This window comes from Xiphophorus maculatus, chromosome 12, assembly GCF_002775205.1.
Source record: "Xiphophorus maculatus strain JP 163 A chromosome 12, X_maculatus-5.0-male, whole genome shotgun sequence".
In the NCBI taxonomy this organism is placed as follows: Eukaryota; Metazoa; Chordata; class Actinopteri; order Cyprinodontiformes; family Poeciliidae; genus Xiphophorus; species Xiphophorus maculatus.
The window spans coordinates 10348267-10363107 of record NC_036454.1 but is presented as its reverse complement, the minus strand read 5'-3'; the positions used below and the strand labels follow the sequence as shown (position 1 = coordinate 10363107).

Below are 14841 nucleotides of genomic sequence, written 5' to 3'. Positions count from 1 at the left end.
TCCTCTTTTTCCCGGACATGTCCTACTTTTCAGACCTAAAAAGATGTCCGGGGGGAATTTAAAAATTGTCCGGGATTTTGGTCAATTGCCTCAAAACACATTACATAGCTTACAGTGCATTGTAGGGCACTGCGCACGGCGCTGCGTGTCACGTAATCCCTGAGCCGCGTCAGTGGGCAGCATCTCCCCCCCCGCCCCCCCGCTCCAAAGTTTTCTGTTTTTTTTTTTTTTTTTTTGCATAATGACCAGTTGTGTGCACCACCTATTGACTGATTCACTGATTTGTGAAGTAGAGTAATCGTAACAGCTCTTTTTCTTCATGTTGGCCGCATTTTCTGTACTATTTATTTTTCTCATTTTCAGCACTGACCTTACTTGAAGGGAAAACTTAAGGTTTACAAAAACGTTGCATTTTCTGTCCTGGAGGGTATACTAAGAAGCTGGTTCAGTTGTAAAGCAGGTTAAGTTAACCTTGTGCTATAGGTAAAGCACCTAATTTTCTTAACTAAATGATGCCTGCAGGTATATCTATTAGCAGGTTCAATTTTGCCTGCACTTGGTTGGGTACATTATTTTAAGTGTATTTGACAAGTTTACCAAAATATAAAAAATGTCATTCAAACTGCATTTGTCTTGTTTTACTTTTTACTTGTACTTTTCATTACATTACTTGAGTACATCCATTTTTACAGTACTTTCCATACTTAAGTACAAGAAGTTTCAGATACTTTAAGACTTTTACTCAAGTAACATTTCAGTCAGTGACTTCGACTTTTACCAAAGTCATATTTTGGAGAGGTACTTGTACTTTTACTTGACTCTGAGATTTCAGTACTTTATACAACACTGATGATGACTTCTGCGATGTTTTTGAATTGTGGTCTGCCTGTAGTTTTACCAATGGCAGCGGTGGAAGTGAACAAAAAATCCGTTCAGTCCGTGTTGGACACTCTTCCAAAAAAATTTATTAGCATTAACAACCTCCTCCTTCGGCTTGGGACTTCTCTCTTTGCAGTGGTGGATAGTTGTTTACAGCGCAGGCAATTTCTGGTAAGCTTCATAGTGTTGAACTGGCATTACATATAGCAACTGGGTAAAATTTAAAACCTCAACAACAGAGACCATGGTTCCAGGAAGCAATGGTTTCTCCGTAGCCACGAGTTTTTACCTCTGTAGGAAGCAAAGCATAGTAGAAAGGGACAGTGTCATGCTAGTTATTATGGTGAGAACATAGTTCACCACTAGCATGGTGAAACTAGCATGACTTGTGGCGCTAGACGTTATGCAGGGAAAACGTCAAACATGTGGAAGAAGGTGCTCTGATCAGATGAGATCAAAGTTTGTGTGCAAAACACTGTGTGGCAGACAAGTAACGCTAGATCACATTGAAAACCGTCCACCAGGTGGCGGCAGCATCATGCTCGGTAGATGGGGCGCTTTGTTACTGGCAGAGAAGTTGATCAAAGTTGACTGGAAGATGAAGGTAAGTACAAGTCAAATTTTGAAGAAAACATAAAAGAGGCTACAGAACGACTTAAGAAGATGGTTTAAATATTGACTCATGGTCTCTAAACAGAAATGTATAAAAATTTATTTATGTTTTATTCCATTCTATAGTTGTGATTTTTATGTTTCTGTCTCATAAAATCTCAGCGAAATACAATAAAGTCTGATTGACAAAATAAAATCAAGTACCCTATACTTATACCCACTTGAACTTTTCAAGTGGGTATAACCTCCTCCTTCCCACCTCCTTATAACCACTTGAACTTTTCAAGTGGGTATAAGGTGCAAGGAACACCTTATAGTAGAAGGTGCAAAGTACTGTAACTTCCACTGAGAACAGATAAATATGAACTTGTCAGTCATATTATCTTCCACTTGAGGTCGCTATAGCTTTAAGGCAATGGGGTAACTTTATCATGTTAGGAGGGATTTTGGCTGAAGACAGAGAAGCATCAGTGCTGTACCAGAGAGGAGGCTGAAACAGTGCAGACAGCAGCTGCCCCGATCTTATCGCTTTGTTAAACAAACAAAGGATAAATCTGAATTGAGAGCTTGTCCAAAAGGAATTATAACTTACTCCCAGGACATATTTGCTGGAGTGTAAAGTCCAAGGTAAGTGTTTTTGTGGTAGTCTTTTTAAAAAAAATTATTATTACAGAAGTGTGGTTGGTATCTACATCAATAAGCTAAATGAACATAAAATTATTCATGCAAGTCTTTAAGAAAAAAAAATAACATCCATTTAATGTTTTAATGTTAAAGTATATAAAATCTTTTTTTTTTTCAATTATGGAGGACTTTTGGTGTCATCAACAGCTATTTTCACACTTTTCCTCCTCAGAGATCTTGCAGCCTGTTTCTAAGTGTGTGATTGCAGAAGACTAAAAGCGGACAGGAAGCTGTGTCATTATGAACATTGACTGTGGCAGTTTGTTAAGATCTCGCTGCTGGATCTCATTTAGGAAGTGGCCGCTGACACAGAGCAGATCTGAACCCTGCAGCATTGAAATGTAATCGATTTCCTGCTCGTGCACAAAGCCTGGCACGCGCATTATTGAACTGACGTGTGTATCAGATTCATGGACATTCTGGTCTTCTCTCTTTACACACACTATGGCAGGAAGGTCGATCATTAAAATCATTATTCACCTTCTTGTGATCAAAAGCCGATGCTGTCTCTTCAGATGACCTCTCTGACTGCTTAAAGGTTTGATAATCCTCAAGATCAGATGAGAAACCAAAATAAGCAAGGAAATAATTAGGAGTCACATGCTACTCTGTGCTTTTCCCCCATTTTTTCATTTTGTGTGAATATTTTTTTCACCTTGCAGCTGCTGTATACATGGAGCTGAGCAGGAGGAAGGTGCCTCTCTATGTGAGTATATGTGCTGTCGAGTTCAATATAAGCTTCTTCAGTTGATCTCAAGATTAAGTTGGTCTCCCTGTGCAAAAACTCTGCAGAATGAGTTCTGCAGAACTCATTCTGCAGATGGTACTGAGATGGTACTGAGAAATGAGTGCCCTCATTAATTTGAAAATCTAAGCTACTTTTTTTCCGTCTTGCAAATGTATTCATATTACTTTATTTTGCAAGAAAAACAAAAGAAATGTGCGGTGTCTATCTCTGTTTACCTCCATCTTATCAAAGAACCATTCCAAAGTCTTCAAGTCTTTTGGGATAGTCTCTTCCTTGTTTCTATAATTTAAATGTTTTATCTAAGCCAGATTAGTTGGAGAGCAGATGTGTACATCAATTTTCAAGGTTTGCCTTAGATTCTCATTTGAATTTGGGATTGGACTTTGATTGTTCAGCTGCATATTTGCACATTATAAGCACCTGCCTCAAGTCTTTTGCAGCTTCTGTCAAGTTATTTCCCAGATTTTCCTGCATTTTGTTCCATCCACCTTCTTATCAGCCAGTGACATCTCCATGTCAGTGTGATCAGATTGATTTGTAATTTTAGTTTTCCACCACATGTTTTGCATGAAGGATAAAATGTTTATTAGATGTCTCATCTGACCAGATTATCTTTTTCTAAATGTTACCCGTGGCCCCTAGATGGCTTGTAACTAATTCAAACTGGGATTCTAGTGTTTGTGGTTTTCATTTTCCCACTCTTTCATGGACACCAGATGTGTGGGGTGCACAGATATTAGTTTTCCTGTTGACAGATTTGCTCACCTGAGATATAAATATCCAAAGATCCTCCAGAATTACCTTGGGCTTCTTCTCTGAATAATGCTCTTCTTGCCTGGACTGTCAGTTTAGGTGGACAGTCGAGTCTTGATAGGTTTGCAGCTGTGCAATAATCATTCCATGAGAATGGATTTAGCAGTCTTCCATAAGGCATTCAAGGGATGGAATATTGTTTTTGATCCCTGTTCATAATGATGCTGTTTATTCACTCAATGTTCCCTTTAAACCTCAGAGGCCTTAACAAAGCAGTTGTATTTGTACTGAGATTGAATTATGCACAGATGGGACATGTTTAGTAATGTCTAATGAGTGAAGGCCATTGTTTGTACTGGACTTTATTTATGTTTATCAATGTAAATGGAGCTGAATACCAATACAGGACACTCTTTTCAGCCTTTCATATGTTTTACAATTATCCCCTACTTTGTGTAAGTTTATCAAAAACACACAAAAAAACATTTATTTTATAGTTTTAACCTGTTGTTAAAGCTCGATGGGTTTGAATACTTTTACAAGGGAATGTATATCAAATCAAGTTGTAACATTTCTCTGTGCTCTCTCTCCATTAGTAACAATATGCAATTACATTGCTCCATGTAGTTACACAATGTTTTTAAAAAAAATCCCAGTAAGACCTCAGTGACGCTGGCATGAGAGTGACTGATGCATACTCACTGATGTTCTTAAATCGCTCTTTGATTTAAGAACATCTGTGGTCGGCCATTGGATTATTTCAACACTAAATCAAAACTTCAAAACACAAAATGTAAAACAGTCTAACCCATCAGTTTAATGTTTGCATACTGGCAAATGTTTATATTGCTGGTAAATCAGTAACCCTATAATTACGGTAAAAATAAAAGAATAATGCTTGTGTTTGCTCTACAATTAGTTTGTGGAGTTTCAAGTGGTGAACATGTAAATGGTTCTGTCATGTGTGATATAAGTCAAACAGTGTAGTCAAATACATTTCAGTGCTTTCAGGTTGGGGATCTTGACAATGTAAGCAAACACTAAGCGCTGAAGGTTCCTTGAACATCAAACAGGAAATCCATTCCTCACACTGTTTTCAGTTTAAATAAAGCTGACTTGTTTTCAACATAATGTTTTTGTTTAGTTTGATTAAATGTTACCTAGAGAATATTAAACATTAATGGAGGGGAAGATTGACCATTTTGGGAAGTCAGAGACCTCTGATCTGTAGACATTTATTTCAACACTTTGTTCTCAGTGAACAAAAACTGTGAATTTGAACAGCTTTTTGGGATTTATCTTGCAGAAGGCAGGAACTTTTCACCAACTTTAGAAATGTTGAATGTTCATTCAAAAAGTGCTTTGAGAGCAACATTTTGCTAAAAATGTTTGCTCCTTCATTTTCACATCAGCTGTAGAGAATTAGCTGTTTTTTTGCATTCTCGCTTGCCTAAAACAGGTAGCTTTATATTAGTTTAATTGTTCTTTTTACAATGCTTCCAATCTATACATGCATAACATTTTACCTTTTAAACTCTTAGCACCATCTGGAAAAAAGAGGCAGTTCAAACCCAGGTCTAAAGGACTCAGCTTTCAGTGTCATTACACTTTTGCCAGTCGTGTCATTTGCATAAGACTGCACTGACATCATTGCACACAGACTGTAGTTTTTAGTACAGTCTGACTTATCTGATTTGTCAGATCAGATAAGTTTTTCTTTTACTTATGTCTTTTCTCTGCGTGAGACGCTGGTCAAGTTGTCTTTTTTGTTTGGAAAAGATCCCTATTATGTGAAATCTGAAAACATTTAAGTGGTTGATTTTAATTTATTACAGAATGGCAAATTTTATTATTATTTTATTTATTATTCATTTTATTTTTATTTTAAACATATAAAAGTGATATCCTTTTACACTGGATATCACTTAGTCCCACAGCTTTCCTTCTTCGAACTTCAAATTGTATGAAATGTTTTGCACATTTTATTTGTTCTCCATAACGTGACTGCATATACTTACACAATGTGGTTGTAGTTTCTAATATATTAAGGATGTTTACATTGAATATATTGTAAACAATTTAAATATTTGCAAACCACCAAACACAGTTGCCTGTAGATGTGATTAGATTTTTATTGAGCTTGGCTTTGTTTTTCAAATTTTATTGTGATTTCTTCAACCGTCCTTCCACAACCTTTTGCAATCAGGTCAAGGAGGTAGAGAGAAACAGAGACATAATTACCCAGTCTCTGAGATTGAAAAACATCTCAGTTAATTCCATTACAAAATTAGGTCATCTGTTGAGCAAGGCTAATAGAATTTCAATGAGAAAATGAGCATAAAAATCTCCTCATATCAATGATCATTTATATTCAACGTATTGGCCGAGTCCTTTTCCTTCAGCTTGTTTCTTTGGCTCCAGCCTGAGTCAGTTGTTTGATACGTTTCCAAGAATAACCCACACAGCTCGTCTTGTGGCCTCAATACTCTGCTCTATTTAGGACACTTGAGGTGGACAAATTGATTTCTGTTTCTTTATGACTTTTAGAATGTGGCTAATCTGTGAAATGGCTAATGGCCCAGAAATCCATTGAATGACTAAAGCTAAAAGCAAAAGTACACTCATTTAATTATGATCATCTGTTTAATTGCTTGTTGAAACAAATTCAGAGTCAGCCACTGTCATGACAGCAACTTAATGTATTTGGACAGTCATGAAGACAACTTGCAGAAGCTCAAATTGAGCATCAGGATGGAAAAGAAAGAAATTAAAATGACTGAACACGGTATGGTTGTTGGTCTGGGATTTTCAGAACCATCTTCTAGGTTTAGAGTTAATGATCAGAAAATGAGAGAAATATCCAATGCTTGGCAGTTGTGTGAAGAAAATACCTTATTGATGACAGATGAGAATGGGAAAATATTTTTCCTTAGGATGTATGTCAAGTTCATCTTTAGCATTCACGTGGTATGGCCAGGATTGAGCTTAAACAGGATGAATGCATTGATTCTGCTTTATGCCAACAGTTTTAGTTGGTTGTGATCGTATTACAGTGTGGTGGGAGTTTGTTTGGGAGTCCATGGACTCCTTATTAAAATGCCACCCGAAGTTGCTGACGATGTTCATTCATTTGTGACCATATTGTATACATCTTCTGATAACTAATTCATCATATGACAAGCCTAGAATAATCACAAACTATTTTCTTGAACATGAAAATTCATTTATTATATTTCAGTGGCCACTTCATTCCCAAGAAAGTGTCTGGGGACAGATTATTTGCATTTAACGTGCAATAAACAGGACTCTCTTCATTGTGATTGATACATCATACATGGACTTCGACATTTAAAGCAGGCAGAAACTTTATTAGGTGCCTGAAATTACATTGCGATGTACTACTATGAAAAAATGAAAAGTTGTGTACTTTTTTGTGCTGCTTCACATGAGAAGTTAGAATTATTCTTGCCTGTTGGGATCAGGGCAGGTCTTTACATCAGACACATGATGCATTCCTTTTTTTATTGAGGGGGGATTCTTTATTGTACCCTCAAGGAGCGCTATTGGGGGATTTGGTGTACTTTATAAATCTGTAGAATCCTACAGAAGTCAAAGCTTAAAATGAGCCTGCATACTCTGCGAGAAGATCAGTTTTTGTCTGTTTATCATCTTTCTTCTTTATTTTTCTCTCAACTATTCTCACCTTTCTTTATCTCAGGGTGAGGCTAAGGTATTTGCATTGCTGGAGGGGTTAGAAACGGTGCCAGAGCATGCTGAAGTCTATGTTGTTCTGGAGGGATCCACGCTGGTCCATGTAACCCGGGCTCAAAACGATGTCATGCTCTACTTTATTGTGCCAGGTATGCATTCTGTTTTTGCATGTCTTTTTTAACATAAAGGTTTATTTCCATTTGTTTTCTTGAAACAAAAGTAGTGGGAACAGTTGATTTATCTTATCTGCCCTGTGGAAAACATCGGTACATTTCTAGAGCACCTCTGCAAAAGTAACTCTTTTAACTCTTTAAAAAAAAAAAAAAAATCACTTATAACAAAATACAGAATTTTTTACAGGTTTACAGACATTTGACATGAATTTATAACAATTCATGTCAATTTTGGTCAATTAATTTGACCATAATGCCATTCAGTTGTTTCTCTTTTTTCTTACCTAATAATCTCCTGACCATCTTTGGCTGAAAATTCATCAATCCTGACAGTGTCTACTTAGCATAGCATGAGATTAAGAAGTGTTTTTTTATCAGATTTATTTATACCAACTATTGATTTAATGGAATTTGTTTGTATTTTAATTGAAGCCAGTGCCTCATGTCACATAGGAAAATAAAATACATTTATTTTGATCAGACTTAAATAAGTCAGTCTAAAGTTAGTCCTATTGCTTCTTTAGGACACAATCTGCCAGAGGAGGTGTCTGTGCAAGCCTATCTATGCTCTGAATCCATGCAGCTCACCTGGTTGGGCGGGGCTTCATTAGAGTACGTACAGGATGATGCTCAGGTAAGTGGATTTTATTTATGTCACCTGAAGTGCTGCATTATTCTTTTAAAATGTCCTTTTAAAAGAATAATGCATGTTCTTATGAGCCTCACATTCTTTTTCCCCAGATAAGGTTTAGCTTTGCAAAAATATTGTTTCTTAAAAGTTGCAGTATGTAGCTTTTATATAAAAAAACGTTTTTTACGTATTTGTTAAAACTGTCACTACATTGTGACAGTATGGTATGAGACAGATAATCTGTGAAAAAAATCTATCTTCTTTGCCTTCTCCCAATGCTCCCAGTGCTATGTGCAAGAAACAACCAATCAAAGCCAGGAGGAGGCTGTTAATCATGCTTATGTATGCTCTGCTTACCCTCTCCCCTTTGGTTTCTGCCATGGTACAGCTTCTTCCCGACAGTAGAGCTTATCATGACGGCAAATCAACAGTTTTCCTGACCAAATTTATGAACTTTAAACAGCAAAAGACCTTTAAAATCCTGTAACAATATTCAATCATGTGTACCTGATCTGATACACCTCTGTGTAATTGTATACATTTTATGTCAGAATAAATGATGGAATGTCCTTATTTATTCCTCATTAGACATTTTCCATAACATTTTACTTTAATGTTAAAGGTCTTTACTTCAGTTATTGTATTTGAAATATTGTCTTAGAAAAGCACAAAGGCTTTTTAAGGCTTTCTACTTTTTCTCACATGGCTGAGATCAGGATTATCCAAAAACATTTGAGTGCAGATTGGCAAGTATCACGCTAGTAGTTTTTTTTAAAAGCATCGAAACAAGATAAAAAAGGATTGCTTGAGTTTTCTCCTTTCATGTACTGATTTTATCCTCCTTGACGATTGATTTATTCTCAGGACTTGGCAGAGCATATCATAATTCACGGACATTGTCTGAATGTCACGGATCACAAGGAGCTGAGCAGCCTCTTCAGCCTCCGCCAGGAGAGCTCTCGGTGGGCTATGGATCGCAAAGTGGCCCTCGCCATGGCCAACCTGGACATTCCTCCAAATTGGAATGTACTGGGCAGCCACCATGGAGATGGTAAAAGCAGGACTGCACACCATATTATAGTGTGTATGCAAATCTTGGCATTGTTGAAATAATGGAAGGCTGTCTTTTTTTATGGATTATCTAAAGCAGAATTAATCAGAAATATTAAAATTCAAGTGAATAACTTTTTTGGAACGTCAAATTTGATTTGAATTCATCATGATTTGCTTAAAATGTTCTGCAGAGAGAAATCAAATCCAGCACCTTGCAGTAAAAGTGAACTCTTCAACCCTTCTGTCCTCCAATTTACTCCCTGCTGCTATTATTTCTATTTTCTGAGCTCAAAGGGTTGAAATCGGAAGTGAACATAGTCACATGTGTGCTTTGGTCATCAAAGCCAATTAAGCAGTGTGTTATGGTGTTAATAGAACCTTTCCATTGGGAAGTAACCACATGCACAGCTCAGTAATCTGAAGGTCAGTGAGTGTGTGCATGCAAGGTTCCTGTACGTTGGTGCCAACTGTTGCTTACCAGCTGCCACCAACTGTTTGTGTGATCCGAGAGCTTGTCTAAGGCCACCTACATAATTTTACTGGTTAATGTTGTTATGGGAGCCTGTTTCATTGCATTGTCTCCCTCTGAATGTCTGCAGTGAGGTGGACAGCAGTACTCATGATGTCACTGTATTGTCTACATTTTATAAATTACTGGGATTAACTCTTTTTTTTTTCAAGTTTATTTTTACATCGCTTTTCAGCAACGAGGCAGATGACAGTGCTTTACACAATTAAACATAATACAGTAAACAATTCTGATGTAATTAGTTGCTTTAGTTGATCTGTTTGTTTAATTAGTAGCATAAAAAAGTTAGTCAGTTATTTTCATGACCTGATGTTGCTTTTGAAAGATTTCAGAAGCAGATTGTAGTGTTGAATTAGGTCAAATTGAGATAGTTTTAGTTTGTGTGAAAACATTTGTCTTTTATGTGGGTCAGTTTTCTCATTCTTATCTAAATTAAATAGCTGTTTTGTTTATTTGGTATAACATTTAGAACAAAGACATCCGCACAAATTTTTATGTTGATGTTTATTAGGTAGAATGTATGTATTAGTTATAAATGAATCAGGATTTATGAATAAATTATTATTAATTTATATATTTTTAAAATATTTATTATTATATTGTTATTAAATTATATATTTGTTTTCAAATATCCAGTTTAAGATTCAAAATTCACAACTTGCTTTTGATGCAGGTTCTGCATGCACTGACTACATGTCTTTACCTGGGACTGTGCTTGGGTGGGAAGACTTGGGACTTACTAGTGACTTGCAAAACAATGATTTGGTCCCATCTCTTGTATCGTCTGACCTTTTTATAAATGTAATCATTTAACTGCATACCCATCACTAGTCAGCATGTGTAACAAATCAAAGCATTCCCTGTGAGACTTAACTTTTTAAAAAGTTCCTCTTCTGATTTCTTGCTCCCATAATGACAATATCCGTCTATGACCGGTGTCTGAATAGTTGGGCTTTTAAGCAATGCTACAAATGGAAAAAATTTTCAGGAATTAAATATTTTGGGATAATTTAGAGCACCAAAGAACCTAAATGAAACTGCACATGCTCAGTATTAGCAGTTTGTTTTCAGCTAATTAGATTTCGGAAATGACGCTCATCTGCTAAGAGATAATCTGTCCTCACTTAGTGTTCAGTTTTTATAGCCCTAAATTGGATTATACTGATTATAACCTAGAATGGATGCATTCACATTCTGTAATAGCCAATCATTTTTCTCTTCTCATTCTTTTCTTATTCCTTTTCTTTCTTGCTTGTGCCTTTTTTCTGCATATTGTAATGGCAGACATTTTTTTAATGTTGTATCCGTTTCTCTTTTCTCCAGAACGCATTCCCAGAGAGTGTCCCCTCCACCTGGCTGTGCGGTGGGGTTTTTATCGGCTTGCAGAGCTGCTGCTTTGCCAGCCGGGGGGTTTGATGGCTGTCAGTCTCCCTAACGAAGAGGGAGTCACACCGCTGCAGCTGGCACAGACCACAGGCAACACTGAGCTCCTGGAGCTGCTCACAAAGTAAGAAATTCGATTCTACAAGGAGTTCTTCGAAACGATATGACAAAAAACAAATTGTTTTGCTAAAGAGAATATGTTCAACATAGAGCTTTCAATTGGAATGCAGAGCTTCAGTTGGTCATTTGTAACATCCCACCTTTCCATAAGATTTAGTTTATGGGGATTTTTTGACCATCCTTCTACCTTCCACAAGACAGGGATCTTTTATTTGGATTTTTTCTGACAATCTCAGAATCTTTAGATGAACAAAATAATGTGTGCAGCCCTATTCAATCTGGAGAGACTCAGACGGAGATAGGAAGACAATTAGAAGAGTTTATTGACAAACAGAATTTAAAGTCTTTGGCGCTCGGGCCCCGGCTGGGGATAACAGTTATCGCAGCGTTAGCGATAGGCTTCAGATGAGCATCCCCGATGCTGTTAGGAACGTCATCCCCCCAGGGCCCGGCACTGGTGGTGGAGGTTGAAGAAGGGTGCGGGCCTCAGGACCGGGCGAGTGGAGGAGAAGGGGTGGTGGTGGGTTGAGCTCGGCTGGAGAGCGAAGGACGCCATGAATGAAGGTCCTTATCAGCTGGGACTTGATCGGTGATTGGACGTGACGTGGCTTGGTCCGGCGTTGATAGGTCGACGATTGTGGGCAGGTCGCTTCAATTAACGGGTCCCGGTGGGGATAAAAGAGTCTTCCAGTTTGAATTTGCGCCTAGGCTTCATTTTATAGTATTACAGGATATGTAATACTGGTATGTTTATGAATAAAAGCTGAATTTTTTCTTCCAGCTTTGCAGATTTCTGGGATTGGATCTGAAAAATCACAGGCAGTTCTTACCGAAAATCCCATGTATTTTACCTGTAAAAATTACGTTAAAACCATGTATTTCGTGAAAAATAAACATGTAGTTCACATGACATCTGACATGTGACTGATGCGAGTAACATAAATAAGCACATGAATAAGTGTGGATTTGGGACATCTCGTTTTTTAATAAGGCCATTTGATTCACATGTTTTATGTTTTTATTCATCAAACTCTGTAAGGCAACAATAGGGATCAGTAGTTTGACAGGCTCATTTCCAAAAAACCTAATTGGGAAACTGAGCTGATACCTAAGGTTGAATTGGATCATCCCCTAATTTATGTGTTTAACTATTATCTATATTTTTTTCTATATTATGTCAATAAATTTTTAACAGTTTAATTTCTCTTGATTTACTTTTTTGAAAAATTGTATCATCTTGACCCGTTGCAGCCCACCCAACCCCCTCGCCACTCCTCCAGCAGGTCTGACGCAAGTATGGGCAGATCGGTCCCGATTGCTGCGGTTTTGCCATGACACCGGGAACCTGACTCTGTCCGTTCGACAAAACCTGAGATGGAGTTCAGTGGAGAGTCGGTACGCTGATATCCTCCTGCTCAGAAACAGGCTCAGAGATGAGAACTTCCTCAGGGAGGTAAGGAATAGTAAGGTCCAAAAAGCCCTGCACTTTTGCCCCTGAGAGGATGCTTATTCACATTTTTTTGAATTATAGATAAATTAAAATGTATTTAAAAAGCTTAATAAGCAAATTCTTGTTAATCATACCAGGAAAATACTAAATTATATTTTAACTTGTTTATTTGTGTTAGCTAAGTAAGTCTAGATCTGAAAATAACAAAAAAAAAACAAAAAAAACGTTAGTGCTTGTAGACATTTACAAGCTGTTGCAGGTCTGATACTTGCAAGAGTTTGCTTCATTAACAAAAAGATTTAAGAACATTTTGGGTGGATTTCAATGAACAAAGATGAAGGTGGTTGATGCACACTTTCTTTTTTTTCAATATTTCTTTGAACTATTCTTGTCAGTATTTTTTTGTGCTTGATGGTGAAAAAAACCCCAACAAACTCTTACATGCAGGAGTAATATTTTATTTCTTTAAATTTGTCCAATCCAAAATATTCATATCAAAATTCAATATTGTAATATTATTTAATTCAATTTTAATTAAAGATGGCACCATTCATTGCTGCAACACAAAAAATGATCTGTGTGCAACATTTGAACTGCAGTTAGATAATTTTAATGTGCAATACCAATTACCGTTTATTTATTTATACACAGAAGCTTAATGTTTTTTAAATGCATCTTATCTGTTTTTAATGTGTCCATTTTATCTTTTATTTATTTATTTATTTATTTATTTATTTATTTATTTATTTATTTATTATCTTTTCATAAACCTCTACAATTCTTGAGTTGGAGAAACGCACAAGACTATCAGTGCACCTAACTAAAATGTATCAGTTCAAATAGTGATCTAATCCATTCGATTCGATTCTATTCTAATGAAAAACACAAGCACATATTTTATTTGTTTAGTTTACTGCATATTTTTTCCTCCATCATTACTTTCCATTCTGCAGATCAAAGCGCTCAGAAGGGAGCGGGTAGAAACCATAACAGAGAAGGAAGAACTTGTGGATGATCCTGCAGACACCGGTATAAACTCTAACTGTTTCTATGAAAAAATACTGAAAGGGTCTTATATCATTACTGGCTTTCAAACTCTGACATTCTTGCAATATTTAAAGTGGTTTTAACCAGTATTATTTTTGCGCTTTCTCAAACACTGAGCTTTGTTGACTCTTCCTCTCATTTTTAGTCAAATACCAAAACTTTTTATACGCATTGGTGAATTTGATCTTTAGGTACTTTGTTACCAGCAACCAACACTTTCCCTCTACTTTCTTAGTTGTGAAAAGAGTACCATAAAAACTGGGTGTCTGAAATGAAAATATCAAGAAATTAGTGATGCATGTGTCATTGGAGAATGGCGAGAGGAGTTAGGGCGCAATGTTTTCACCCGATTGTTAACAGGAACAGACTACCATCTAGTGGGGAGATGAAGTACTGCAAAAGTCTCTCAAAAGGGAAAAATGTGACTTGATTTTGGTAGTTTATATAAAATTAAAAATTTCTCTATGAATAGATAATTTATTTATTCAAATATTTTATTTAATCTTTGTTTCACATCATCATTTGAAAAAGCTACGGCCACATTTTTATATTTTGAAAAATATTTTAAAACTATTTTTTTCTGCCTCTGATAGCCTTTCTGCCTCTAACCTTTTTACTGGTTAGCTAAAACCAGTAAAAAGGTTTTACTGGTTTTAGCTAACTGGTTTTAGCTAACCAGTAAAACCAGTAAAACCTTTTTACTGGTTTTATTTTTAAGGTTGAAAAACAGAACTGTGACCAATAATCAAAGCAAATGGTCCAACCGTGTATAACAAAACTAAATCCAGAAAAAAAACATTTGATGTTTTTTTCCAAAAACATCAAATGTTTTTGATGTTATAATATAACATCAAAATATAAACATCAGTCTTTTCACCGTTTAGTTGTTTTATACCTTTTATGTATTACTCTGTCTCAAGTTAGGGGCAAGTTTAGATATTTATGTAGCTCAACAACTGTCTCTATTACTTAAATTACATGTCCTCTTGTCTTTCCCATTTTCAAGAGTGGCTAAGAGTCATTGGTGTCAGTATGATATCATAAGTAATATCAAGGAAAGCAAGAACA

The 14841-nt window shown here is 36.3% G+C and overlaps 1 protein-coding gene across 1 annotated transcript in view; it reads left to right on the top strand.

The window, feature by feature from the left end:
* Positions 1-2027: 2027 nt before the first annotated feature.
* LOC102224309 (rho guanine nucleotide exchange factor 28-like) overlaps positions 2028-14841 on the top strand; it is a 51624-nt gene continuing 38810 nt past the window's right edge. Inside the window, exons 1-8 of the mRNA XM_023343927.1 lie at positions 2028-2118; positions 2838-2881; positions 7395-7536; positions 8085-8194; positions 9056-9242; positions 11097-11280; positions 12528-12729; positions 13680-13755. Of these exons, the coding sequence (XP_023199695.1) occupies positions 2849-2881; positions 7395-7536; positions 8085-8194; positions 9056-9242; positions 11097-11280; positions 12528-12729; positions 13680-13755 (934 nt within the window). The 5' untranslated portion in view covers positions 2028-2118; positions 2838-2848. The remainder of the gene's footprint in view (positions 2119-2837; positions 2882-7394; positions 7537-8084; positions 8195-9055; positions 9243-11096; positions 11281-12527; positions 12730-13679; positions 13756-14841) is intronic.